This window comes from Penicillium angulare (genome assembly GCF_028827245.1).
Source record: "Penicillium angulare strain IBT 27051 chromosome Unknown utg000007l_segment0_segment0, whole genome shotgun sequence".
NCBI lineage: Eukaryota > Fungi > Ascomycota > Eurotiomycetes > Eurotiales > Aspergillaceae > Penicillium > Penicillium angulare.
In genome coordinates this window covers 1584541-1611729 of record NW_026623166.1, presented here as the reverse complement: position 1 = coordinate 1611729, position 27189 = coordinate 1584541, and the positions used below count along the sequence as shown (strand labels likewise).

General features: G+C 47.9%; 12 protein-coding genes across 12 annotated transcripts; 8 read left to right on the top strand and 4 right to left on the bottom strand.

Moving 5' to 3' along the window:
- Positions 1-2265: 2265 nt before the first annotated feature.
- On the top strand, positions 2266-2935 carry N7478_009881 (dynactin subunit 5; the record flags this gene model as incomplete). The annotated part of the gene is made up of 2 exons (XM_056926095.1): positions 2266-2304; positions 2369-2935. The coding sequence occupies 2 exons, from the start codon at positions 2266-2268 to the stop codon at positions 2933-2935; spliced, it is 606 nt and encodes a 201-aa protein (XP_056775465.1).
- Positions 2936-3160: 225 nt separating this feature from the next.
- On the bottom strand, positions 3161-5536 carry ccg9 (putative trehalose synthase (Ccg-9); the record flags this gene model as incomplete). Its single annotated transcript, XM_056926094.1, has 6 exons — positions 3161-3873; positions 3932-4041; positions 4086-4550; positions 4625-4900; positions 4956-5362; positions 5432-5536. 6 exons carry the CDS (start codon positions 5534-5536, stop codon positions 3161-3163), a joined length of 2076 nt encoding a protein of 691 aa, XP_056775464.1.
- Positions 5537-6017: 481 nt separating this feature from the next.
- Positions 6018-6796, top strand: N7478_009879 (ADP-ribosylation factor family protein; the record flags this gene model as incomplete). The annotated part of the gene is made up of 4 exons (XM_056926093.1): positions 6018-6111; positions 6184-6489; positions 6562-6674; positions 6755-6796. The coding sequence occupies 4 exons, from the start codon at positions 6018-6020 to the stop codon at positions 6794-6796; spliced, it is 555 nt and encodes a 184-aa protein (XP_056775463.1).
- A 1061-nt stretch (positions 6797-7857) lies between these two features.
- N7478_009878 (hypervirulence associated TUDOR domain-containing protein) lies at positions 7858-8144 on the top strand (the record flags this gene model as incomplete). The annotated part of the gene is made up of 2 exons (XM_056926092.1): positions 7858-7906; positions 7975-8144. 2 exons carry the CDS (start codon positions 7858-7860, stop codon positions 8142-8144), a joined length of 219 nt encoding a protein of 72 aa, XP_056775462.1.
- Positions 8145-8982: 838 nt separating this feature from the next.
- N7478_009877 (cobalamin-independent methionine synthase II family protein) lies at positions 8983-10307 on the bottom strand (the record flags this gene model as incomplete). The annotated part of the gene is made up of 3 exons (XM_056926091.1): positions 8983-9554; positions 9616-10032; positions 10088-10307. The coding sequence occupies 3 exons, from the start codon at positions 10305-10307 to the stop codon at positions 8983-8985; spliced, it is 1209 nt and encodes a 402-aa protein (XP_056775461.1).
- A 1210-nt stretch (positions 10308-11517) lies between these two features.
- On the top strand, positions 11518-12588 carry N7478_009876 (F-box domain protein; the record flags this gene model as incomplete). The annotated part of the gene is made up of 1 exon (XM_056926090.1): positions 11518-12588. One exon carries the CDS (start codon positions 11518-11520, stop codon positions 12586-12588), a length of 1071 nt encoding a protein of 356 aa, XP_056775460.1.
- Positions 12589-13089: 501 nt separating this feature from the next.
- Positions 13090-14149, top strand: N7478_009875 (uncharacterized protein; the record flags this gene model as incomplete). Its single annotated transcript, XM_056926089.1, has 2 exons — positions 13090-13341; positions 13400-14149. 2 exons carry the CDS (start codon positions 13090-13092, stop codon positions 14147-14149), a joined length of 1002 nt encoding a protein of 333 aa, XP_056775459.1.
- Positions 14150-14464: 315 nt separating this feature from the next.
- N7478_009874 (putative PHD transcription factor) lies at positions 14465-17057 on the bottom strand (the record flags this gene model as incomplete). The annotated part of the gene is made up of 2 exons (XM_056926088.1): positions 14465-15432; positions 15500-17057. 2 exons carry the CDS (start codon positions 17055-17057, stop codon positions 14465-14467), a joined length of 2526 nt encoding a protein of 841 aa, XP_056775458.1.
- A 3455-nt stretch (positions 17058-20512) lies between these two features.
- Positions 20513-22174, top strand: N7478_009873 (sigma-70 region 2 family protein; the record flags this gene model as incomplete). Its single annotated transcript, XM_056926087.1, has 1 exon — positions 20513-22174. The coding sequence occupies one exon, from the start codon at positions 20513-20515 to the stop codon at positions 22172-22174; it is 1662 nt and encodes a 553-aa protein (XP_056775457.1).
- Positions 22175-23345: 1171 nt separating this feature from the next.
- N7478_009872 (uncharacterized protein) lies at positions 23346-25034 on the bottom strand (the record flags this gene model as incomplete). Its single annotated transcript, XM_056926086.1, has 3 exons — positions 23346-24342; positions 24404-24506; positions 24569-25034. The coding sequence occupies 3 exons, from the start codon at positions 25032-25034 to the stop codon at positions 23346-23348; spliced, it is 1566 nt and encodes a 521-aa protein (XP_056775456.1).
- Positions 25035-25078: 44 nt separating this feature from the next.
- N7478_009871 (uncharacterized protein) lies at positions 25079-25471 on the top strand (the record flags this gene model as incomplete). The annotated part of the gene is made up of 2 exons (XM_056926085.1): positions 25079-25310; positions 25374-25471. 2 exons carry the CDS (start codon positions 25079-25081, stop codon positions 25469-25471), a joined length of 330 nt encoding a protein of 109 aa, XP_056775455.1.
- Positions 25472-25547: 76 nt separating this feature from the next.
- Positions 25548-27118, top strand: N7478_009870 (DUF1593 domain-containing protein; the record flags this gene model as incomplete). The annotated part of the gene is made up of 2 exons (XM_056926084.1): positions 25548-25856; positions 25919-27118. 2 exons carry the CDS (start codon positions 25548-25550, stop codon positions 27116-27118), a joined length of 1509 nt encoding a protein of 502 aa, XP_056775454.1.
- Positions 27119-27189: the final 71 nt, after the last annotated feature.

Sequence of the window (27189 nt, the reverse complement as noted above, 5' to 3'; positions counted from 1 at the left end):
GTTCACAATATCCACATGTTTACTAGGTGGGTTCTTTAGAGTTCCATAAGTCTAGTATGGAGTATGGATCCGGGTGCGGCTTATTCAGGGCCCATAAAAGTTATGGATGATCTCATTTATCTCCCAGCTTCCTTTTCTAGTTACCAGTAAGTGAGGAGATTTACCTCTAATACCTGCGGGTAAGTGATCATAATTATTGACGATCTTTTTCTATAACGGAGAGTTCTCCGATCATTCTCTTGAGATCCCTGTGGAACGGAGACGGATACACAATCGTGGAGACGACCGGGGGGAAGAAGAGGGGAGCCCCGGGACTTTGTTAGATACCGCCACGCGTGAAAAGTACACATGGCGTTATGCATTGCGCATTCCCACGTTGTAACCTCATGCCGATAAACCGTGTGGAATCTGAGTGGAAACAGGTATGAGAATTGTGGGTTTTGGATCGTTTTGGCCCAGACACTATTCCTAATTAAGTAACCTGCACTCTTGTTTACGTTGTGAGCGTGGACGAATGTGTCGGCAAGGATCAGGTAGACCCCACCCTTCTTGCATATGGCCCCAATGAAGTGTACCAAAATGGCCACTTTGAAAAAGAAACTAGGATAGAATAGGCGCCTTCTCCGGTCTCCTACCAAAAAGCAAGAAGGATTGTATTAGTGTGAGGGGCAGGATTCCAGCCTATAGTGCTTATAAGACCCGGAATTTCATTAGGCTCTCAAGTTGATTTCGAGCAATAGGAACAGCTCTGGAGGTAGAATTTCAATTCCATAAGACTATCGCTGCTTACCGCTGATTCTTCTGCAATAGAAAAGATCGTCTTTCGTCTGAGCTGGTGTGCTGGCGGTGATGTCATATACATCCATGTAGAACCCCACCCCAAAAGTGGGAACGTTATGGGAACATTAGACATACATTAGAACAAAGAGAATCATGCTTTAAGGACCCACTATCATGTAACCGATAACAGGGGGGCCTGGCCAGGTGGCAATTTCTAAATGACTATGATATGCAAGTGCCTGTTCCTGGGTTTTGGGCTGCGGGAGGAGTCATTTAGACGCAACAATTTAATAATATCTCGCTTGAAATAAGTCCCATGTAGCGCTCCTGGGCAGAGGCCCAATAGGTATGTCTCAAGGTCAGTGCAGCGATCCGTGATGCGATTGGATAGTATGCTACAGCCCGAGATAAACTTTTGGCGAGACCAAGGCATGAGGGCCTTACTTTTGTTGCTAAGGGGCTTAGATGGGTTAGGTGATTTTCTCAAACAACAAATCTTAGGAGAATTAATCTACAGTAGTGTCTAAATTAATCTATTTCAAGAATCTAGTTCCACGCCGAACTTCCAAGGTTTCAACAAAGCCCTCGCGTACGAACTAGTTGTTAGTATACAGTAGTCCATGAACTCTCGGAGATTTTCTCTCCCTTGGCTGATTTGGCTGATTTTATGAATGTACAACTGCGCGGCTGGATTGCTAGAATGGGTCAAGGTATAGGGGACCCCGGGGGCTATGCGATTGTACTATGCATGTTTAAAATGTTAAAAATGGCGTCCTCGGGGAGAATGCTGGGTAACGACCCCTGGAATCCACGGAAAGTTTACACGCAGTACTTATGGAAATAGGGCTAGTAACTAGTGATCCAATGTTGACGTTACGTGTAAAATCGTTCAATGCGCTTTGTCCAATAAGACCTTCATGATAGAAATCGCTGACTACGGGCTTCCCGAGACCATCCGCGATCCTTACAGTTCCTCCAGGCCCACTGCGTAGAGCGCCGATCCTATAGACGACGGTAGCTGTCTTACCGAGAGCGGCCTGCGCGGGGTGGCGTCTACTCTTTGATTGCAGGAATGAACGGACCATGTATGAGCGGAGATATCACTCTTTGCGATAAATTGTGCGAGTTGTTGTGCCAGGTTGTGTACTCTAGTAAACAGAACATATGATACCACGTGCACCTGGGCAGCGTTTTGTGGAGTGGATATCGAGAGAAAACGGATTTTCGGCTTTAAGATGTCAGCTCTCAGCTGTGTGTTTTGTCCCGCTTGATCTACACGATCCACGAGAGTCATGATCTCCTCCTCAGATTTATGGGCTCAATCAACACCATGAAGCCCCACGATCGGGGACCGTGGGAACCCATCAGCAGCCCACACCGCCCTGGCCCCGTGTCTTCACCTATCCAAGACCGACATGCTCCAGGGCTCCATAATAAACACAGCTGAACCGGCTACCATTTCGTAGCTCCAGCACCAGCTCCAAAATGCCTCCCAAAGCTGCCAAGGGCGAGTACATTGAAACCGTACGTGAAAACCCCCACTCACATGCAATTGCCTCAGCCAGAAACCCCACTGACCTCTCCCTAGGACACCGGTAACAAAATCTCGCGCCGCTCACAAATCCACGGCACACAACACATTATTCTCGGTGGCAAAACAGTTATTCAAGCTGAAGCTGTGATCCGTGGAGATCTCTATCGAATTCCCTCCACAGCTGCCTCCACTGACCCAAACAACCCCCCGCAACAGCCCAATACGCCAAGCGTCGCAATCACAGTCGGCCGATACAGCTACATCTCTAAGAGCGCGATTCTCCGCCCGCCGAGCAGATTACATCGTGGCGTACATTCGTATTACCCACTGAAGATTGGGGATCATGTCTTTGTAGGCGAGTCAGCTGTCGTGGAAGCTGCGTCGCTTGGGAACCATGTTCATGTTGGTGCGGGCGCAACCGTCGGCAGTATGGCTATTGTGAAGGATTTCTCGGTTGTTTTGGAGGGAGCTGCTGTTCCACCTGGAATGGTTGTTCCGAGTTGGTGTGTTGTTGGCGGTCGGCCGGCTCGTATTGTTGGTGAGGTTGGAGAAGGATACGGGGTTGAGGGCGCTGAGGGTGGTTTGGCGAGAGAAAGATACCGGGTTGTTGGCAAGTCATAAGAAGGCTCCGAGAACTCTTCTCATTTTCTTTCTGCTAGTTTGATGTTCAATGATACCCCTCTACATTTTTTGGTTTTTTTTACGGTCTTTGTGTTTTTCACTTATGGATTCGGACGCGGACTAATATTACCTCATGAAACTTGCTTCATATGAGGCTGTTTGGGAGTATCAATCTGTTTTGGAAGAATGGAAGGAAGTCGCAGGTTTGACAATGGTGATGCTTTATCACATGTTTTCAACGTCAACTGCACGCTTCAAGTGCGGAACGTCTCCTATGGCTGGAATACCGAGATCCTCAAAAGCCATGTCATTAATCCAACGCCCATTTGGTCGTACTTGCTCACCCTTGGAGTATTTCGAGGCGAGGTAAACCCAGACCAAAGCATTACCTACTGTGCTCACCTCGTCATATACATGGCTCAGTGCATACTCCGACATGCGCCGATAGAGGGCATCGTCCGTCCACAGATTAAACAAGTGTTGCGCAACGGTGTCAGTGTCGCCGATATCCACCAAGAACCCATTTTTGCCATGTTCAATTTGCAGGGGAATGCCACCAGCGCGAGTAGCGATGACAGGCTTTCCCTTGTGGCTTGCCTCGGAAACTTTCACCTCGAAGCCTTCGCGAGTGGAGAGCTGCAATGCAATAGCGGCTTTGGAGAGAAGCGCGTTCAAGATCTGATCACAAGGCCGCAGTCGCATGATACAAATCATATGTCGGAGCTCTGCAAGCTTGTGTTCGATGTGATCGAGCACTTCATCATAAATCAACGATCCATCTGGGTCATCCACTGAGCCATGTCCACAAACCAAAAGCTTCGGGGGAGTCAAATCCGGCCGAGCTTTCACGAGTCGTTGGTAAAATTTCTCATAGGATTCCAATACGTCAAGAATTCCTTTTGATGGATCAAATCTGCATACCTGCACGATGTACGGTTCTAGTATAGACGGTTATCAGCCATTTTATCCTATACGAGGCAAGTGAACACGCATTACCTTCAGGGTATCCAATAGTTGTCATTTCTGCGTTTCTGCATGCTGCATTGAAGATGCGACCATAATGAGCCACATCCCAGTCGCGCATGTTTTTATTTAGCCCATCCAACCTAGATACGTCAGCGAGGCAACGTGTATTGATAAGACAACTTACCAATCAGTCGATGCTGGCATGTAGCCCACGATCTCAGGTGGGACATCATTTGGTACAAATGAACTTACAGGATGACTGATAAAACAATCGGAGAACTTGATCTGATTCCACAGGAAGTCCCACGCCTCAGCCTGTGGAGTTCCAACTTGCTCGATCAAATCACTACGAATTTGGATGTGGCTACGGAAGAGAATTGGTCGATCCGGGGCGTACTGCTTGGCGATTGGGATCAGGCCTGGCATTTGCGGGTCATCCACGACAATCACGTCGGCCCCTCCTTCTGAAGGGGCCAGCAGTGGACCCCCATAGCTAGTCCAATACCGACGAGCATTTTCCTCAATCCAATCTTGTAAAACCTGCTTATTTTCAGGAGTCAATTGATCCCCTGGGCGAGCGACACCCTGGAGAATATTATGATTGTTCTTCGTCACGCGGAATACCCCCGGTCGTGGCTTTGGAACATACCTAAATGAAATATAGAATCAGTAGTTAGTATCTCAACATTGAAAATTCAGTATTGGTCACTGTGATCAACACACCATTTCATGTCAGTTCCCAAGGAATAAGAGAGTCGCAGCAGAGCATGCCGCATAAGAGCAACGCCTCCGCCCTGTGGTGTTGCACTAAAGAAAGCAATCTGAACCTTTCTTTCCTTCAAGTCCGCCGCATAATGTTCGACAGCCGACCACATCTTGGCAGAGACCGTGCTCTTAAAATCATCGCGGGTTGTTAGCCGCACGTGGAAGTCCGTATCGACCTCCACTAAGCCCATAAAACCCACTTGGAGTAAGGGTATATTCTCCGGTCCAAATAGTCTGGTATTGAAGTTTAATATTTGGGTTCTCCACAGCTCTGCCGATCCCAACTTACCGCACACATTTTCGCGACATAGACTCCGCCTGTTCGTCAATCGCTTTCGGATCCCCTTCCCGGTCTCCTTTAGGGTTACGTGATGTGTAACGATCAGTGAGATTGGATTGAGGAAGCACTAGAGGGAGAATATCGAGCTCCGCCCATAAACGTGAACAAAGCTTGGGGCATTGCTCTACGACAAGAACGGACAGGGCCACGCCAACGATCTTTTCCAAATGCCTTTCTCCATACACTCTTAGCTCTTTGAGGATGCAATCAGTTGCTGTGTCTCCGTCGAGTCCGTGTTCGTTTGAATCGTACGTCTTCTCGAAGAAGTCCAGAAGATACGTGGTGTTGCGGAAAGCAATAGCAATGGTCGAAACTCGCTGACTGGAGAAGAAAGCCGAAATACCTGCATAGATGGTCTTTGAAATATCTTAGCGTTGAAACAACTGAAACAATCGATATTCACTGTATGATGACGAGGTGCGCACATCTGATGGAGGGGCCAGCCAGGCGTGCCTCTTGAATTGCTGAGATAAACGACGCTGTCGCGATAAGGAAACGTGACGCTCAAATTCGTTCCCTGTATTTGCCATGATTCAGTAAAATTGGAAGTAATGTTGGTTGACAGAAGCTCATTCTCAAAGCGAGATCTGACTAGAGGATTGGGGCTGGTTGTGACACCGGAAAGTATGACGTTGCAAAAGCGCTATGCAACCACGGTTCCTTGCATCGGATCCAAAATATACACAATGGCATTCTAAAACAGTAGAAGCTGCAAAAAAAGATCATGTCTTTGTTTGGTATCACTGTTGATATCCACCAGCATATACTTCCCCTAGTGTAAGTAGTTTGGTAGGAAGTAAATTGCAAAGTGGGTCATCGCGCATGAAACTAGTCTTAGTCATCGGGCTCAAGTGCCCCTTTTCCCCCGCCTCAATCTCTCGTCTTCGTCTTGTTTTCCCAAGTTCACAATTTCTGGGGTGAAAGCAGCCACAGTCCCTCTTTGTTCAGCTCCATCGTGCAAGAGCACCCCGCCTCGAATCTATCCGTCCGACCTTCAATTGAACCGTCAAGATGGGTGGCCAAGTATCCAAGATGATGGGGAAGATCTTCGGCACGAAGGAAATGCGAATTCTCATGCTGGGTCTAGATGCTGCTGGAAAAACTAGTGAGATCTTATTTCTGCTGGTCCATGATTTGGACACGGTTACCCTTTGGATCAAAAGCTAATTCCTCCTAGCAATTCTTTACAAACTGAAACTGAGCAACCAGGATGTGACCACAATCCCCACCGTGGGCTTCAACGTCGAGAGTGTTACCTATAAGAACGTGAAGTTCAATGTCTGGGATGTCGGTGGTCAGGACAAGATTCGTCCTCTCTGGCGACACTACTACTCCGGTACACAAGGCTTGATTTTCGTGGTGGATTCTAGCGACACTGCCCGTCTGGAGGAGGCTCGCTCGGAGCTGCACAAGATCATCAACGATCGCGAAATGAAGGATGCGCTCCTACTCGTCTTCGCCAACAAGCAGGATATCGGTGGTCGTACGTTATTTCCACGTTCTCGGCATTCGGGATATTTGCCCCTTTTAAGCCAATACTGACCAATTATCTTAGACCTGAGCCCAGAGGAAATTACCAACGAGCTCCAGCTCACCAAGCTTAAGGACAAGCTCTGGTATGTCGCGCCTAGTGTGGCCACAGACGGTACTGGTATTTTCGAGGGTCTGGTAAGTGCAAATTATACCCGTTCGGACCAAAACAAGAGAAAAAAAAACAAACCCTGACCCGCTATTTCTCCACTTTCCAGGCATGGCTCTCAAACAACGTCAAGACCCAACCCGCCAAATAAACGTACCGCGTTACCCCCGAATCAAACGCCTAAGATCGGTGTCGCCTCCCTAGGCCCTTGCAGAGATACGCTTCGCAGGCATACAGCGCCATTGATCACTCATACCCGCACAGACTGAGACCCGGATCTCCACTGTGCATGATTCTGAGAGGCATCCTCCGCCGCCTCATGTATAACACATCGCACTGTTCGACAAAGGATCTATCTTTTCTCGCTTCATGTCCGTGTTTGATGACCAACCGACGCAGCATTTGGGCCCCAAATTTTTCGTTCCACCTCGGTTTAGTTTACCTTGGATAATTTCCTTTGTGTGCGGGATCCTTTTGTTTTCTTTGTTCTTTTCTCCTCAGTTTCTATGATATCCCCTTTGTTCTTACATATGGACTCATCACGAGCTCCACCTTAATTACTTAATTGTTATAGTGGATCACATCATCAGCGTTACCGTTGTTTCAATTCCCTTGTGATTTTCTTCAGGGTCCTCAGTGTGTATAGAGGCGAATAACTTTCATGGAGATGAATGACCGAAACCAGCCATGGGATAGAGAATCGAATCGAACATGACATTTGTCTGACTAAAATATCCCAAGTATATCCAAGATTCGTATAACAGCGACTTCGGAACTTAAATCCGGAGGAACGTGGTTCAACGCTCGGATGTGCTTTCCACCTAGAAATTAGACATCAGTTAGGTAGTCGAAGCTCAAATTCAGGCACCCAGCCCCTGTGTCTTAGGGGCCACCGTACCGAGGGTAACAAGTAACCTGCATTTGCGCCTTGCTTCAGACATTCTTCTACCATGTCCTCTCTATATCACCAAAAAAAGCCATGTAAATGTGACGTATATACCGGAAATCAAACCCTTGCAAGTACTTAGAGCATAAAAAGAGCCATAACACAGACAAGTAAACTATCAGTCTCCGTTATCCACCTTGATCCTTCCATCGACGGAAAATTGGTATACTCTGTTCTACAAATAAACAGCCAAAACGTACAAGTCAACGCCACTTCACAAAACTCCCCACGACGAGTTCATTTTACCCAAAAAACGCTCGGAAAATATGCCCTCTTTTCACCCAGGACAGACGGTCAACTACAAGCCCGTAGGCGGTATGGATGTCGACTTTTCCAGAATTTGTCTGCATATGCGCAAGGGCTAATATATTTTCTATTATTAGGACCCAATTCGAATACGAGTTCAAGCAAGGGCATCATTCGCGATGTGGCTACTAAGCCTGGAGCTACGTTGACGGGCCGAAGTGTCTCAGCTTCGGAACAGATGCCAAGTTACCAGGTGCGTGCAACTCATTTTGGAAAAGCTGCCATGAGTAGCTGCCATGAGTATTGAGGTACTGTTTGCTGATTACCTGGTACAGATTGAGAACTTGAAGACTCACAAGAGCTCTGCTGTGAAGGAATGCAATATTATAGGCCCTGCTGAGTAGATCATAGGCCACCCTTCATCTGGACAATATTATCAGATTTACATTCTTCACCATTTGAATAATACTTTGGAGATGCTGTTAAATTAGTCCTGCATTGGGAAATAGTCGAAAAATTAAAGCTTTGCGAGTTAACTCCACTGTATCATGGATCCTCAGGAGCCGACTTGGGAAGACCCGTTCAAGTTGACAAGCTGAGGACCTTGGTATCACTCCGTAAGACCTAAAAGAAGCCTTTCCCCCACCATCAAAGCGCCTTAAGTATCTTGGCAACTCTTTTTATCTTCCTTCAACTTTGACAGGCCTGAAATTACTGCTTCCTCTACTGGCACTCTCCTAAATCTTAGTGCTGATAATGACACGATATTACCCGAACTTAAATCCGTCTTTCCCCTCAAAAATGCCATTGATTGCTAGCCAGGGTTTAGACAAGCTACAGGGTATTTCAAAGATTGCAAAATGAGACAGTATTTTACCCGTCAACGACGGGTTATCTGTGCATTGGCTATATTCAGAAATCATACGTTAAGTTGGTGTTTCAAATGATAGATCATGACGTTCGTCCCAGTCCCATCAGCGCATCAGGCTGTACACAAAAGAAAAGCCCATCCCCGGCATATTGTTGAAAGAATGGCTGGGTGATGGTGCCTCCTGCCCAGGTGGCGGTGACATAAAAAATATACAGATGGGTATTCATTTCATTCATTCCATTTTCAAATTCCGATTTTACTCCTCCGCCACTACTTACAGCTGACCGGGCCAGACGTCATTGGCGATCTCACGGACCAGCTTAAGTTTGTTGATCATGCCATCCCAGTCAATGGCGTTACCCTCACGATGAGAGGCAAATCCACACTGTGGGCTGACACCAACCTGGTTGAGAGCCTTCTCGAGGGGGATGTTGTTACCCTCAGCGATGATCTTGGCAGCATCGACAACGCGCTTCTTCATCTCCTCCTTATCTTCCATGGTGGCGAACTTGGAGGTGACGACGCCGAGAATGACGTTCTTGTGGGTGGGCAGATGCTTAAGGGGCTCGAAGCCACCGGCACGCTCGGTGTCGTACTCAAGGTAGTAGGTGTGGACGTTCAGTTCCTGGAACAGCTTGATAGCAATGCGGTCGTAACCACCCTCGGAGAAGTGACGGCTGCCGACGAAGTTACCGCGGCACAGGTGAACACCGATGTGCATATCCTCGGGCAGACCGATGAAGCAGTCGTTGTACAGCTTTATGTACTTCTCGAACATGTCATCGGCGGTGTAAACGTTCAAGGGGTCCTCCTTGAAGCCACTCAGGAACTTCTCGGAACAGAAGTCTATTTTCAAATTGTAAGTTGTCCTGTTCTATTCATGTTACGGAAAGGGGCATTGTCTTACAAGCCAGGTTAGGGTCGTCGTACTGCACGTTGCGGCAACCGGCTTCGTACAGAATCTTAAGTTCGGCCTGGTAGGCCTTGGCGATGTCTCCGAAGTACTCTTCATCGGAGCTGTACACATCCTTGGGGTATGCGCTACCCTCACGGTAACGCAGGTGGTACCAGTTGGGTGCGGCAAGGGTGATCTTCAGGTTCTTGACTTGGTCCGCGGGCACCTGGCTAGCAAGATACTTGAATTGGTCGACGTATGTGCTGCCAACGTGCTTGATCTTGCCTGTGCAGAGAACAGTCTCGCCGGGCTTGTGGCCAGCCTCCAGGAATGCAGCGATATCGGGGGCGTATGTGCGGAAGATGTCGGTCTCGAACTCAGTGACTTCCTCAAAGCCATCCAGACCGGGGAAGAAAGTACCCCAGAACACTGTTCTTGGTCAATGGAAGAGTTCGATTTGCCTCCGGCAGATTGTGAATCTTACTGTGACGACGGTATTCACCATCCGAAGCGGCCGGGTAGCCAAGCTCCAGCTGGGTCTTAATAATATCGGTAATTTCCTTGTCCTCGATGGCGGCAAGCTCGGTCTCGGAGACCTTACCGGCCTCTGAGGCGATCTTGACATCCAAAAGGTTCTGTGGACGCAGGAGCGAACCCAGGTGCTCCGCGCGGAAAGGAGGTCGTTGGTGCAGTTGAGGAGCCATAATGAAATATTTGCTAATCTGTTGTGAGGAATTGATTAGCTTTTGAGCCGCATTGTGGCACGCCTGGGCTTACGAAGACTTACGATAAAACAGCTATGTACAACAAGAGCAAGTTTAATGTGGAGAGGAGAGAAAGAAGAAAAGAGAAAGAGAAGGGGAAATGAAAATGAAAATTAGGCCTAAAAACCAGCAACTCTAAAAGAGGGGCACGGAACCAGCTCGTCGCGATTTGCATCTGCCGTTGTCCTTCGCATCCGGACATTGGCTGTGGGGCATTTGGTTACAAAGATGAGCATCTCCACATCTGTAGCTCGCCTATTGGATTCGCCCCATTGCACATTCTGATTATCTCCGAACGGTCGATGCTCATATATGAAATATACGAGGTGTATATAATGGAACTTACAATGGAGATATTCAATTTACTGACGACGGACGCCTAATCTCATATAAATCCCGTCTTGTTGGCCTGACGTTCAACTGCGGGCGCAGATTTTATACACTGTGCACACTAACGCGGGGCGTTACTTGGCGCGTCAGCTCCGGGGTAGATGAGGACCGTGGAATAGATTGATAATCTTGTTATAACTAGGGTATTCGGGTCAACTTACAGGGAATTTGTTTGAAAGTATACCCAATATACGTATCTCAGTGGTCATGTTAAAACTGCCAGTGTACGGAGTTTAGAATCAATGGTGGTGGCAAATCAACAGCAATGAAAAATAGCAAATTGTATATTGTACCACAAACATGCATATTGTGGAGCATGGAATAGGAACTCCACATTCTTTTCTTTTCTTTTTTTTTTTTTTTTTTCTGGCTTTATGGGGGTTTTTCCGGATGTGTAGCCCCAGGCCTCTCTAGATATAGTCAAGTTACCTCTACGATGGCAATCATCTTAACTATTCCTCAACATAACCGTGCTATCCCCTCTCGCTCCCTCAGATTGTATTCTCTTTGCACAACACATTTCGAGCACTGACACCACATCCAGGGCTGAGTCAAGGCTGACAAAGTGCCAAGTGGAGGAATTGCGCTGGGTGAAGTGGGGAACCGGCACTTCTACGTTCATTTTCTTCCCGAACTTCAACCTCACCACTCTGAGGCGCCACAACCACAACCACAGCCACGAAATCCCCGGAACTATCAGTGGCTCGCACAGATACTGTGTCATGCAAAGCACGGGCTTCTGCAGCCCTGCAAAAGTGCGATGTCGTGTGCACTAGAGTTGCTTCCGAGCGAGATACTGGACCAAATCATTTTCTTTTTAATCACAGAGCCTCCTTCACTAGGACGGCACAATCGAAGACCAGACCGACATATTGCCCAGTCCAAAAATAGAGATCTCAAGAATCTTGTGCAATGTTCACGTCGCTTGTTGTATGTCGTGCGGCCTCGGCTATTCACCCACGCATGCGTAGACTTAAAGGATGAATGTGGATTTAAAGATTTCATTCTTGCCTCAGATCTAGCGCGACATGTGCAGTCTCTCGTGGTGATCAGTGAAGAGTCGTTGATTCATCCGCTCATACAACCTTGGTGGCATCGGACTTTCAGTTTTATAGACCCGACGCGTGTAACCGTCCACGCGCCACCGCTCTTCATCGGTAACACCCTGGACATTCCTATAGTGGACGCCGATGACGAAGCTTTCGATATTCATCTCCAAGCTTTGCAGTTAGAACGCGAAGGTACACCCAGTGTCACAAATTCCCTCCCACTAGAAAACTGCAAGAATCTACTTCTGGCCCGTCCATGGACATCCATGTCCATAAACGAATCATCATTCATGAAATCCTATAGCAATGATGAATATTTTCTACTGCAAGCTCCCTCCATATTTAAATGGTGGAGCAAGCAAGCTATACCGGAATCCCCGTCACCACAAATCTCGACTATGATATACGGGATCACTTCTTTTTCCTATACTGCTGTCCTGCCTTCTTATAACCACGTGAAGCTTATGCTTGATTCCCTATCTGCAATGCCAGGTTTACAATTTTTGAGTGTGCAATTGGCCTCCGACACGGACGATCAGGTCCAACAGATCCGTTGGCCAGGAGGGACGAATTATAACTTCCACGTCTCGTGGGGTGAATTTGCAACCGCTTATTCGCTGATCATCTACGAGGTTGTTCATAAACAATCTCTGACCGAGTTTCAAAGCCGAGACTGTGCCCTTGAGGTCATCCCAGCGGATCTTACTTCTGGGCTCGATGTTGATCTCAAAAAAGAGAACTGGGCTCTTCAAGGGGCTGGCCTTTGGAGGCGACGTAAGTAGTGAAACGTCATTACCTCCCTTCTTCTTGACTTGTCTCAACGTTGAGAGTATTGAGATATTCAACTTAAACTGAGACTGAGATAAGTCATGCTGCAGTCATGTCATTGTCTATAATTTTAAAAATGTATTTCTCTTAGTAAATACACTGCTAATCATATGATCGAGAACTGTTCAATTAATAGAATAATGTCTTGAGTATTCATGATTAATTATCATTTGAGAAAAAAGGCAAAATCGTTAGATATCGATGGATACCAACACGGAATTATTAGAGTATTAGTGGGGGACTATAGTAAATGTATGGCGTGAAATCTAGTTGCTTTGACAGCCTTATGGGCCACCAGACCCGCTGAAGCCGCATAAAACCACATACGCAGAAAGCGGTGGATCTCTTCCTCTTCAACACCCCACTCAACGCATCCAAACGATGCACCAATCTGATGCTGCCTAGATCTTTGTCTGTGGAACTGTTGACCACCGACTGATATACAGTGTACAATCATGGCTTCCAATGTTTATTCCGCGGAGCCCGCTTACCCGCTTCTTGCACACTCTCTGGTCCCTCAATCAACAACACCGGTAATCGCCTACGAACAACCGATCCAGGGGTCTACTACCAGCGAATGGAATCTCAATGATGATATAGCTACTGGAATCAAATCAGGTAGCTCTGGGATCTTTCGCTGCGGCTCTGTTATTGGGTTCTCACGGCTCAAAATGAGAAGTAGTGACAATGACGAGTATATTGGAGAGGTAAACACGCTTTCATACGGTCTACTATCTTTTCATCTATGGACTTACAAGACGTTAGGTTCCTCGTCAGATTCTTACAACCCATTTGCGGAAAAATCTCCTTTCATCAGAGGCAGAAGCCTTCATAATTTATCCCAGCAACTTTGATGCTTTTGCAGCACGAAATCTATTCAACGATTTGCAATCTGGCTCATCGGGTCTTTCCAGAGATGATGCAATCAAGCGCCTGGACTCTGTGCACCTTCTTCATGTGCATGACCTGCAAAATGCCGCTCAGGCCATCAAGCATGTGTCAGAGCGACTACAGCAGGCCCAAGAAAGACGCCAGCAGCCTCACGAAGCATCAATTTCAAGGAACTCCACCAGCGTCCTCGTCGTGGTGGGCCTGGATACGTTAGCCGAAGGTGTCATTCGCGCTTCTAATCCAGCTAGAGGAGCAGCTGTGCTAGCTAGTACACTGCGTATGATGACGCGTATGTCACGCACACATTCGGACTTCCTTTCTATCATCCTTGTCAACACTAGTGGGCTTGGGTCTGCCTACGAATTTGACCAAGAGGGATCGAACAGACGGAACAATGCGCCTAGCGATGCCGATGTCAGATCATCCCGTGATGATGGCATTCATTCTATTTTCCAGATGCCTGGGTATCCACTCTTATCAAATCTGTTGATGAGAACTCTGGATCAAGGAATCGATACCCATATTCTACTTTCAGACGTGAAATATGCGCGCGTCGCGGAGGTTATTAAAGATCGTACAGGTCCTGGGCTAGGGAAATGGGGGATATGGTCACCCAAGAGATGAGGGTTCTGAAAGAAAGCATACTGAGAAGAAACGTGTATTTGGAAGTGTTTCTTAATTCGTTCGGGTTGATCTCACGATGCAACCACTGCTAATCATACAAGTTTCAGAGCCATACATGACCGGATCCACCCTTGAAGCGCCATAATTCAATGCAATGTGACCATCAATAATGAGTCCCTTCAACTCTCCCAATATTGCAAAAAATATCAACTCCGACCCATGAGCCAGTCATTTTGTCTGCTAAGAAAAGAAATAAAAAGGGTATCATGCTTTCTTTTGTTGGTTTGCCGAATCCTTGCACTGACTCCATGCAGTTTACCCGGCGTTAGAAGGTACATTTTCCTTCTCGGCCCAGTTCCTTAAAACGGCCCTTTCCGCAACAGAGCGTGCTTCCCTCTCACACTTGGACAGATCTTGGTCTGCGGTGTTTTCTTCGAATACGATGTCCTGCTGTTGCACCTTCACCCACTGCTTGTGTCTCTCGCACCGCTTCTTGATACAGATCCCGCGAGTCAAAAAGGCGATCTCGTTTTCACCCTCACTGTCCATGGCTGTATCGCCATCGGCATCGGGTGTGGTGGGGTAGCTAGCCGCAAAAGCTTCAACGGTGCCTTCCAAAAGCGCTTTCTTGCCAGCTTCAGACAACCGCCATTCATCAAACTCCTCGTCCGACCATGAAAGCCGCGAATCAAATCCACAGATGTCCTTCCATCCGTTTTTGGGTTCCTTCTGCTTCAATTTTTCCACCACGCCTTTCGCCCTTTGGCGTAAGAGACCCACGAATGTTGTACGGGCAGCGAGCATCTCTTTGCGATGGAGAAGGTCGTCACGGAGCTTCTGGATTTTGGCAACCTTCGCAGCTTCTTCGGCGGAATATTCTACACTTGGAACATCGACGCCAAATCCTGAACAGGCATCTGATGTTGATACGGGCTTCTCCTTGATGTCGCCATTTGGGGTGTCCCGAGCGGACTCTGGAGATGGTGACAATATCCTGTCGCCTAGGGTTCGGAACTCTTTCACAGAGGTCGTCCCCATTATCACTGCTTTTAGATCACCAGGCGTAAGAATGCCGCCCATGCTACCCAAATCTTCGTGCCCCTTCCTTTCTGGTCCAAATTGAAGACTGTGAATTTGGCGGCGCATAAACTCTTGACCATGGTCATCAGAGCAATACTTGCTGGGATTCTTTCGAGCTACACGGGCAGGCTTACGACATTCGGGGAGACGACACATTGGTTTCCATGTGGTGCAGCCCTTACCCTCATCGGCGCAGTTGGGACCTGATTTCGTCCGATCAGCATTGAGAAATATAGTGATGGGATGGCAGCTGAATGAAGTGGGACTCACAAATATACTGTTCGATCAGGTCAGCGTCTCGGGGATGGATATTGACGCATTTTCCATGGAACCAATCTTCGCATCCACCATCGCATCCGATCATCCATGTATGGTTATCAGGGAGCCGGCAAATACAGAAAGGTTGATTGTCGTCATCGTCATCGTCATCGTCATCTTCTGCAGTGCGCCTTTTGGGGGGACGCTTTTTAGTCTTCTTTTTTGGCTCAGGCGCAGGCGAGCCAGCAGCAGATACTGAATCTTGCTTTTGACCGGGGGTTTTACTAGTCCGAGACGCGGGTGTATTTGATCGGCGGCCGTCGACACTTTCTGTATCAGGATCATTGATCTTTCGCTTTTTGGCAGCTGGCTTCTTCGCCGTGCCTTTCTTGGTCGCTGCCGAAGCAGCCTTTTTGGTTGATGCGGATTTGGTGGAGTTTGCTGGGGAGGAGCGATCGGAAGATGGTGCGCGAGATGATACGCCATTTTTGAGATTGTTCAGAGTCTTCGAAGTCGGATGATCGTTGGTACTGTCGAGTCCGGTGGGTTTTAATTCAGGGTCGTCACCAGCTGGCTCGGTCTTTATAGACGGGAAGGGAGTGTCTTTGGTTGCGACCAGCGGCAAGCTTTTGCTTGGGTCATACGCCTGGTCATAGAGATCGGCCCATGTAGCATCCTTATCACTCTTTTGTATAGTGGAATCGGTGTTCCTCAACAGCCGATGTACCTCCTTGGCTCTTTCAAACCCAAAATACCCACTTTGTCGCCAGCTAGTCACACCCACAATTCTGCCACCCTTCACAACAATATGCGCTGGTATCAAGTCATTGTGCGTAAGACACAAATTCTCCTTGGCAGTCTTTTCTGCAAAAAGTATACTCCGTTCCTTCTCATTGTCGGGGAGGGGTGTCTGGGAGTCGAGTCCGCGACAAACGTAGGTAGGTTCGTTCGAAGCGGGATCTATAGAAGCGAGGAGGCGTAGGATTTGGCGAGCCTGGTTTTTGAAGGTTTCGATTTGTTTTGGGCTGAGGTACCGCCATGCGACATCGAGCGAGACGCCGGGGATTCGAGATTCCACCGTCACATTCCGCCCTTCAATTGTGCCGCAAAAATGTATTACTGGAACCGCAACACCAATATCTCTGAGTGTGTCTTCAACTTTCCTCGCCGCAGACAGTTCGTTGGCGTTCAAACAGGAGAATCGCTCTGTCACTTCACCATCAGCAGGTTCACGGTCAACCCATATAAGCACGCTGCCTGCAGCGAATGCCTCCCGAGGCCCCGTATTCTTGAGCGATAGATCCGGGGTACAAAACTTTTCGGCGACTCCCTGCCAATAGGCATTTGCGTCGGGGTCAGATTGGTACCAGTGTTGGTAGTGAGGGGTGAAATCGTCGGGATGTGGGGTGTATCGGCCATACAGAGCACTTTGGACGAGGAAGGGGTCGTCGCGCGCGATATTGTCTGGGTTGGTCTCGTATGGACTTGTGCTCGTTTTGATTGGCTTTTTGTGGTCAGAGAATCCATTCACATGATTTGCGCCGGCGGCGAGTTCCGTGACCGGCGCCATGGCAATACTGAAAGAAGCGTAGCCAACTCGATGTGAGAAGTAGCTTGTGAATGAATCAAGTAGCGAGTATAAAATATCAAGTTAGATCCAAGCAAGTCAAATCTAAGGTGTATCAGGGAGCACAGGGCGCGGGATGAGTTAGGTCCACACAGATGCAAGCGAGGGCGACGGAGGCATCATGGGACTTGCAGCGATACACTTGAAGTTTCCAAAACTCCCGCGGGTCCTTCAAATGTCTTGCGACAGTGGGAATGCGCTCAACAGAACCGGTAGGCCGATTATGGCCGCGGTGTCGATTTTCATGCGAATATCAGCTCTCCACCGATCGCTATGAGGGGAGGAACCAAGGCGTTCCAATTCGCTTGCGCGGAGTGTTGTTTGAGGTAGGGAGGTTAAAAAGAGAAATCTAGAAAAGAGCCTTGAACATTCAAAACCTCACCAGAGCCACACGCTGGCACTGTCCGGTCCCTTGAATCTTTGAATGGCGGATCGGAGACGCGGAGTTTTGGGACTGTGAAGGCGGTGAGGCACGCGACAGCCAAGTCCGGCAGCGCGCTTCTTCTGTCTCTAGTGGACATCGTCGCAACATTCCTTGTGTCTCTGAGATGAGCGACCAGCTTTGTCTTTATCAACATTCGCGCTAAAAATGATGGTTTCAACAGGTTTCTCGGTGCATCGACACTCTCGGTCTCTAAATTACCCCATACTAGCCAACCCGTGAATTCGGGTCAACCGCCGCTTCTGCTCCGTCAGCGATAATTCGATTTCAATGCAAAGTCGGAACCTGCAAAGTCGGAGGCAGCAAGTCTCTTGTCGGGAATACCGTTAACCGTGGGGTTCATCGTGGGGTTCATCGTGATCGCGCTCATTTGCCCCCCCCCCCCCCTCCCGAACCTCGATTCAGTTCTGCCAAAGATACGAAAAACAACCATGGTACTCCATACTATGATATGCGATGCGACTTAAGACACACTGCCTCATCCAGGGTGCATCGGAGCGAAGTGACGTACTGTTGCCAACGCGTCCTTCTATGCTTGAATAAACCTAATGTGTAGCTCCCTACCTATAGGCGTTTTCGCTACTCGTCCGGGGATAATATGAAAGTTTGCGAAATCCTTCGCGTTGCACTTGCCGTATGGCATACTTCAGGGCAACCTAAAAAACACAGAAACTCTCACCGTCTCTACAATAGGAAACCTATCTAATTCATACAACCGATAAACATGCAAGGATTCATGATCTTCAATCTGAAACATGCTCCCCAATAAATCCTTCGGCAATTGGGACCAAAACACATGGTTATGCTCCAATTATCCAGCTAGACAACTTTATCCACGTGTAACCAACTGTTTGAGTAACTGCACGTACGTAACGTCAAAGTCAAAATTAAATATTTGGCCGATATGGAAGGTCGACCGTCAATCTGTTCTTGCTCCAAGGTACTGGGACACAGAGATGGGGGCCATTATGAGTCTATTATGTTTAACTCGAGATCTACACAGGTAATCTGCCGTTGACGATCATTCCGGGATTCTCAACGGTCGCCCGGGCCCTGGTTCAGTAATCAGATCTCAATTGTCGGAACATACTCATCGTCCGATATGTTTGCCCATCCAATGTGTAAGGAATTCCTAAGGCTGTACTGGTCTTCCCCGGCTGTTGTCCGAGCAGGCCAACCAGAGTCACGGAATCTATGCCAGGATCGCCCTAGTGGAGCAGGGCAAGTCCACCTTGAAAGTAGGCATAATTGACTCTGTCATGAGTGTGTGTGTCTATATATGATGTATCTGACCACATGTGGTGCTCCATATTATGAGGCCAATTCTGCAAGTTTCCCCCGGCTGTCTTATTTTCTGCACAAATGTGGAAACTGGAAGGAATAGGGCGCTGTCAAACTTTGAAAACAGGTAGAGAGACCCACTCACCGAGACCGAGAGTAAGCAGGGACGTACGTGGTTTTGCGTTTTGGCCCCAGAATCCCGGAAAATCTGGGCTGCCATGCGATCAGCCAGGACGCCGGATCAACCTGAACTATACCGAAGATAGTATGTCGTGGAGGGCCTGTGGGGATTGCACTGAGGATGTGCAGTAGAGAAAAGGGGTTAAACTTTGAAAGTCAGGTGCACTCACAGTGACGATGTTTGAAGCCTGCAGAGTGTGCGGAGTACTGCAGAGAAACTTGAAGAATTCAGAAACAAAGGATTCCCCCTGCATAGTGCAGAGTTTGCAGGATCGAAGCAGATGAATTGATATGCGCTAAGATCATGAAGTGCCTATTCGTATCTCGTATAACTGGCTAGCCTATTGACTGACACTTGATGTAATCGGATTTTACATACTACATACAGAATACATATAATCATTTGCATTGGTCCAAAGACCAAGAAGCTCCTTCCCATGGCACTGGGTTCGATAGTCACTGGCAGGGAAGAGGAGTCGGAAGAAAACCGAAAGCTTAGTTGACTCCAGGCCTTTCAAGCGATGTTTGTAGGTCCCACATACATTTTTACGCTGGTTGTTACTCATGATTCGTCTATATTATCCCCATAGATTGCGTAGGGCGTAGAAATACAATCAAGCTCAAGCCATCCTCAAACAGGAAGTCGCAAAGATCAACGAAAAACTAGTCTGTACCGGACTCTGCATAAATTCCCCGTTCGATCACCAAAGTACTTTGGTACTATGAGACTCCCCTTTAGCCGCTTAACCTAAAATGGGGTGCCCAGTGCGAGCAGTGCGTCCCCATTACAATAGTTAGCCAATCATCTGTGCTATATACTGTGGGGCCGCATCCTTTGATCTTATCCGTGACCCACTGAATTACCTATCCGGTATAGATCTTACAGGAGACGATGAGACAATCGTGAACTGCTGGTGCTCGGGTTCTTGCGCTGATTCGCCAACTGCGGCAGATCAGGAAATCCCTATGACACGAACCTGTCAAAGATAGACTCGGGCACGTCTAGCTCCAGGGCTGCATATTAATCCTTCGAGTGTTAGCCCTATCCACAACCTTACTAAACTAAGTATTCTTGACGCGATGGGAGTGGGGCACTACCCCTGCTTCCCAATCTCCTCCTTCTTTTTACATATCATCATCAAGTGTCGGCTTTGAACAAGGTTTGCTTCTCCAACCTCAATTAATGAGTACCAGGTGGAGCTCGTGGTTCCGCTTTTTAGCCCCTTATCGCAGTATGACCGGTCCATCGTCTCCAACTATACTTTAATCTTTAAGCCGTACTCAAATCCTTCGCTGGACCTTAATTTTACACTACTTTCTTCACTCATCTATACTCGTCCCAAAGGGTACAAGCGACTCATTTGATTCACGAAACAGCCTTCCTTCGACTACTTGTCTCTCGGTGTCTTCAGTCAAAAGACCTCATCACTGCGAACCAATTTAAAGCATATCAGTCTTCTCATGCGCGTGTCGATCACCCTCGCCATTCCTTACCATGTCAGATACAGATCAAATATCTGCGAGCAAGACGCCAGGTGCTTCTAATGTACGGTGGCAATTCATTGATTCGTCGAATAACAGTCGAAGCAATTTGAGACAGGTGAAGCGCCATGTCATGCAAGAATATATGCGCCACAAGAAGAGCGGTGCCCGCCAGAGTGAGAGCGAAGGGGAGATTCCACGCCCACGACCCAAGCGTGGACGCCCCAGGAAGAATCGAATCGAAAAACGAAATTCTACAGGGAAGTCCACGCAGAACGATGCTCAAGCTGCCTCGAAACAACTTGAATCTATAGTATCAAGCGAACCCCAATCAATGGGAGAAAATTCACGATGCGATATTAAGCCCAAACACAATTTGTTTATCGAAATGCCTGCAAACAATATGCTATCCGGGGTTCAAGGTCTCGATCCGACTTTCATGCCTCCCTTCCATGAGCAGGCACCACGGGCAGATGTCATTCAATTTTCATCTGGCTATGTGGACACTTCTCTCTATACTCGCTCCAGTATAGCAGACAATCAAGTTGATGCACCTGCATCATGGTCGTCAACTTCTGAATCTCTCTCAGAGTTCGAAGAATCCCCAAGAACTATGTTGAGTACTGCCCATACAATTCCATCCAACTCCATCCCCTCGGAATTGAGTTTAGATGGCCAAAGGCTTTTCGATTTTTATGCGAAGAATATCCCAGCCGCCTTCACAAATAATCGACTTGGCATGTTTATAAACTGGCAAGACTGTAATACCTTGCCAGGATACGATGCACAGGGTCCAAGCCTTTATTTCGAGAATCATGGTCCACCCACCCGTCCTACTTCATCTATTGAGCCCGCTCCATTTCAAGCTCCTCAAACCCTTAAATCGATGCCTTCCCCACAATCTTCTACCTCTTCCTCGTCAGATACATCATCGCCTTACATGAATCCTCGCTCGCATTCTACAAATACCTCACCAACATGTCTTATGGATGAGATCCATACCCAGTGTGAGGAGTTTCTAGACCTCCTTCGACGCTATGAACAACTTGCATTATTTCAAAGAAGCAACCCGACGCCTTGTGACCTATTGCGGCACACAGCCGTCCAAGAGACATCTCCAATATTCCAGATTTTGGCTTCGCCCCCCGGTGCACAATTCACATCATCCGGAGATCGCAACCAATCGGTAGCCCGTTTAGCCGTGCTAGTTATGCTTAACGCTGCTCTTTGGGACTATCGATACACTCCTCTCCAAGCTGGAAACTTTCTTCGAACTCTAGAGCAGACTATCGTTGATAGTGAAGCTTGCATGAATGGTTCCGTCGAAGCCGTTCTCCAAATTCTCCTTGAATGCAATGATGGATATGCAAGCAACTGGTCCACGAGTGACAATGGCGACATGAACTTCTCGCCCACCGGCTCTCAGTTCTCGCCAGACTTTTCTCAGTACTCCCCTACGGTTCCATCGCCGTCAGCACGCCCCTGGTATGCAGGTCGAATGTTGAAGATTGCGAAACGACTCGGTGCAGATTTATGGTGTCGTGTTGGAGACTTTCTCTTCTCCTGTTTGTCTCTCCAGGTATTGGAGCCCACTGTATACCTTTGGGAGGCTGATTTACGTCGCGAAATCCTTGATGCATCATTGACAAGTCCTGTTATGCCGGCATTGATGTAATTCGCTCTTATCGGCCACTAACTATATTATACTGCTGAGTAATTACCATGAAAGGTCCTTCGTTGTTTTTTTGGTGCATTGTTGCAGTTGCGTTCATTCATTATTTGTTGTCTGGATTTTCTTGATGATTGTTTTGTTTATAATATACCCCATACATAATACCACGTAGGTGGGCGGAGACGCTCACCAAGGATTTTTTAAAGTTTGAATTTCTCTTAGTAGTATAAATCTGTATTTTCAACATTTTTTATTGCCATAACTTAGTATGATTCAAGTATTGTGGGCTTATTTATGGCATATCTCGATGCTTGAGTCTCGGTAATTTCGATAATTCGCTTTCTCAAGTCTCAGTCAAGATATGAGTTTCCTTTGACGAAGGAAATTAGACTGGCTATATATAGTGCCGTCTTTCTTCCAACACTTCTCAGGTATTTTACACGATCTATTGCGCAATTTACTTTCCAGAGAATGCGGTGGCTCCGATTGCCAGTTTCAACTATTGAGACCTCAGTTCTCAACGTAAAGTTTTGGTCAAGTTGAGCCACCGCGGCTCCAACCTGATTACAGAAGGAGCTCTGATATATCTATGACATCGTACAATATACCTTAAACGTGAGTTCTTATCAATCTAGACCAAATAGTAAATAGTGGTTACAGTTGCCCTTTTGGGACGCCGTCCCGGTCCGAACTGCGGAGAACAAAATGGGCCGATTTACGGCTTCAAAACAGCCGATGAATGGCTGCTTTGTCCGAAGATTACCCGATGAACCCTTTCTATTCTCCGGGTGGCATGTTACTGCGGCGATGTGCTTCGGGCCTGGGGTATATCCACACAAGAGCATGGTAATAAGCGTTCGATGCTAGGCCCACCCACATGTCGTAGTTATTGCGGAGCGACCTCGCTATGTCAACTACCTTTTATAATCTCACATATAACTCCTGGTTCATGTAATTTTATTTTTTGGAGAATAGTAGGAGAGTATATTTGGAGATCAAATTAATACAGTTTTGTGGTAGATGAGATTTATTTATTTTCTTCAACTTGTGAAAATTTGATAGCATTCAATTTTAATTCTAAAATAGCCTCATAGCAAGTATTCGGTACAAATGTAACCTCTTCGAGACAGAAAACTCATTTCTATACGCCGAAAATTTCACGCAGCTCTCCTTTTTATACAACCTGAGCAACCTCCACATGCTCAATAGCCTGGGTCTTATTTCGAAGCTCAGGCTCATCTTCCTTATTCTCCAATTGACGAATCTGAGCTCCCAAGCCAGTGCAGACATGGTTTCTGAACTTCCGAGTCGAAACCTGCTGCTGGAACATCTCATCCAGCTCTTCCAAAGACCGACCCTTAGTCTCTGGTAGTAGCAAATAAACAAAGACCATAGAAGCAACGGAAAAGCTTCCATATATGCACGCAGTCCGACCACCAATCTGCGCTTGCACGTATGGGTTGACAAAATTGATAGGCACAGAAGTAACGAAACTGCCAAGCGATGAGAGAAGCAGAGTCTTCTCACGCAGCTGACCAGTTCCAATTTCACCACCCAGGATCCACGCTCCAGGACCCCAGGAAAGGCAGTAGAAAAAGTACCATAGAACAAGCATAGCAATGCATCCATTTTGGGTCGTTGGGGAAAGGACGTTGTACCCGTTCGCAGTGGTACCCCCGACGCCCAGCATCATGGCGCCCATGACAAAAGCACCCCAGAACATGGTAGAACGCCGTCCAAGCTTGTCGAATGTATAGAAGGAGATTATGTTTGCAAGAAGCCCACAAGCGAAAACAATGACGTTGTACTTGAGGGGATCAGAGAATCCAAGCTGTGACATGAAGGTCACCAGGAAGTTGTTGATGAAGGAGATTCCTTGGGCCTGTTGCAAGATTTGGACACCAGCTGCGATCACGGTTCGCCGAAAATTTGTCCCTCTAAAGCAGTCCAAGACACTTGTAGCTTTGTGGAGCTCACGTTGCTCTTCCACCTGGAGTTGTAGAAGCTGCACTTCCTCTGTTGCATTGTACTCTGGCCCATAAAGCTCCTTAATAGCTGCCTCGGCTTCTTGAAATCGGCCACGGTAGACGAGGTATCGGGGTGTCTCGGGGAGAAATGAGTAAGAGCAGATGATACCAAGAGGGACTAACAGCTGGCATATGATGGGGGTGCTGTAATAGGCATCAGTATTGTTGTTCTCGTTGTACACGGTCGGTGGCTTGGAATTCTTACAGGTAAGCCCATTTGGTAGCCAATTGCTGGCAAAGAAAGACCACCAGTGTTGCTATGAAACCACCGAAAGTGTTCCAGAACGAATAAGCAGTGAGGAAAGCACCTATCGCGAAGCAGATAAGCACATGTTGACATTTGAGTCCGTATGGTCGTCTGTCAACTTACCTCGAATTCGTGGGGGCGCGCACTCCGATTGATACATAGGGACCACGTTGGACGCCAGTCCAATACCTGAGTAGACAACGATGCGACCAACAACCAGTTGCCAGAACGATGTCACTGCAGTCGCTTCCAACACACAGCCCACAGTCAACATACCTGCCATGACTAGCAAAGTCGGCTTGCGGCCCAGGTTCTGACATAGCCACGGAGCAACAAGACAGCCTATAATAATACCAGCAGAGCCAGTTCCAGTACCCGCCGACTGCTTCACGGAAGGAATCGACCATTGTTTATCGGCAGCATCCCATTCACCATATTGCTTGCCAAATGGTTGAAGGTCCAAAGCACCTCCCCACCAGCCATTATCATAGCCAAATCCCATGGCTCCTAAGGAGACAAAGGACCCGATAAAAAGCAGGCGGAGACTCATCTCCTGGTAAAGAGCCGACTGCTTTATTGAATCGAACATTTTTGCGATAATCAGCCCCGACGTATTGAATGCCACAATAAAATATGGAAAGACAACTGCCGGATAAGTTGATCCCCACTTCATGCTCTGGGGGATGCATGCAACCTTATATAGCATGCTATGGTTGCGTATATCCCCATGTTCGTTCCCCTGTAGGTGTCAAGCCCAGTGGAGCCCCCGCAGCCCAGGATGGAACAGCCCCCAACCCCAGCTTCGGTAGTCTTTTCCCCACCAAGGGCCGATTCGTCGCCAAAGTGGATAACTCCCATGCCGACGGTTAGTTGGCTATGAGTTGAGCCGGTTCCTGGCGGTTACAGTTGCTAGTTTAGAATTCTTTAGTCTTCGACTCGAGACGAGTTCCCCGCCCACCTACATGGGGCTGCGCGGCTCAAGTTGCGATTTTGGGAGCTCGCCATCGAGGGGAACAATTCAAATAATTCTTTGATTCTACGTAGTTTTTCGCTTTATCATTGATATCAAACCGTCCTCTATCATTGAGCCTGGTATCACAAAATGGCGTCTCCTGATCAATTCCAGACTTTCGCTTCGAAACCCCGCGTTTTCATACTCAGCGACATCTCCAACGAACCTGACGATGCCGAATCGTTGGTGCGGTACCTTCTGTATTCCAACCAGTTTCAGACAGAAGGATTGGTCGCGTGTACATCAACATGGATGAAGAACAAGGTCTGCCCTCAAGATATGCACAAGATAGTGGATGGCTATGAGAAAGTGGTCGACAAGCTTAACGCCCATTCGAACCCGAAAGATCCATATCCTTCTGCTCAGTCTTTGAAGTCCCTTATCAAGAAGGGAGCAGAGGTAAATCCATTCCACAAGCTCCAAATGGTGCGGATCTTCCAGACACTGATGCGATCAAACAGTCTTATGGCATGACAGCCGTGGGCAACGACATCCCCCTCAGCGAAGGCGGCGAGCTTCTCCTAGAGCGCATTCTTGCACCGATCAATGAACCACTCTGGATTCTATGCTGGGGCGGAACAAACGTACTCGCCTCGGTTCTTCTCAAAATCCAAAACACCCATTCCGCCGCCGATGCTCTAAAGCTGCGTTCCAAGCTACGTGTTTACACAATTTCCGATCAAGATGACACGGGCGCCTGGATTAGAAACAACTACCCCGACTTGTTCTACATCTGCTCTGTCCACGGCTGGAACCAGTACGGCATGGCGGCATGGTGCGGAATCTCCGGTGAAGGATGGTACGGCTTTGACAAGGGTGGCCCGGACGCAAGCAAGATCAGCAAGGCCTGGATCAAAGAAAATATCCAAATTGGGCCATTGGGCTCCACATACCCCGACTACATGTTCATTCCCGAGGGCGATACTCCGACTTTCTTGTATATTATCCAGAACGGACTGGGTGTACCTGAGCGACCGCAGTATGGGTCGTGGGGTGGCCGGTACATCGCGACCGATATTAGCGGCAAGGGAACCGCGAACGGTCATTTCAGCGATACAGTTGATGAGGTTATCGGGTTAGATGGCCAGAAACACAAGTCTAATCATGCGACCATCTGGCGGTGGCGTGATGCCTTCCAGACTGATTTTGCGGCGCGGATGCAGTGGTCGCTCTCGTCTGATCTGAGCAAAGCTAATCACCACCCTGTTGTTGTCTTGAATGGTCAGAAGGGCTTAGAGCCTCTGTCCTTTGAGTTAGAGGCTGGCTCTACGTTTCAGCTTGATGCCTCTGCTTCGTATGATCCGGACCCTAACGATAAGCTTACCTTCAAGTGGTACCAGTATCGGGACCCTAGTGCGACACAATGGTCAGTCCATCATGAGGTTGGTCTCTTGGAGATCAGGACTCTGAATGAGGCTGGAAGCATTGTGGAGGTTAAGATCCCGCCTCCAGATAAGTGTTGCGTTGAGCTTATCAGTCGGGCGGCGGTGCCGAAGGGACAAGTGCTTCATCTAGTCCTTGAGGTTCAAGACAATGGGTCACCTAATCTGATCAGCTATCGTCGTGTCATCATTCAAACCACCAACGAGAAATTACTGGGTGGCGGAGGAGGCGCGGAGGCAATTGGAGATACTATGCGCGATGTGATTCCAAGCCATTGAAAAGACTCAGACACTCGAGGCTGTAATACGATGCATATGAAACGAAATAGAAATTGAACATAAATGAATAC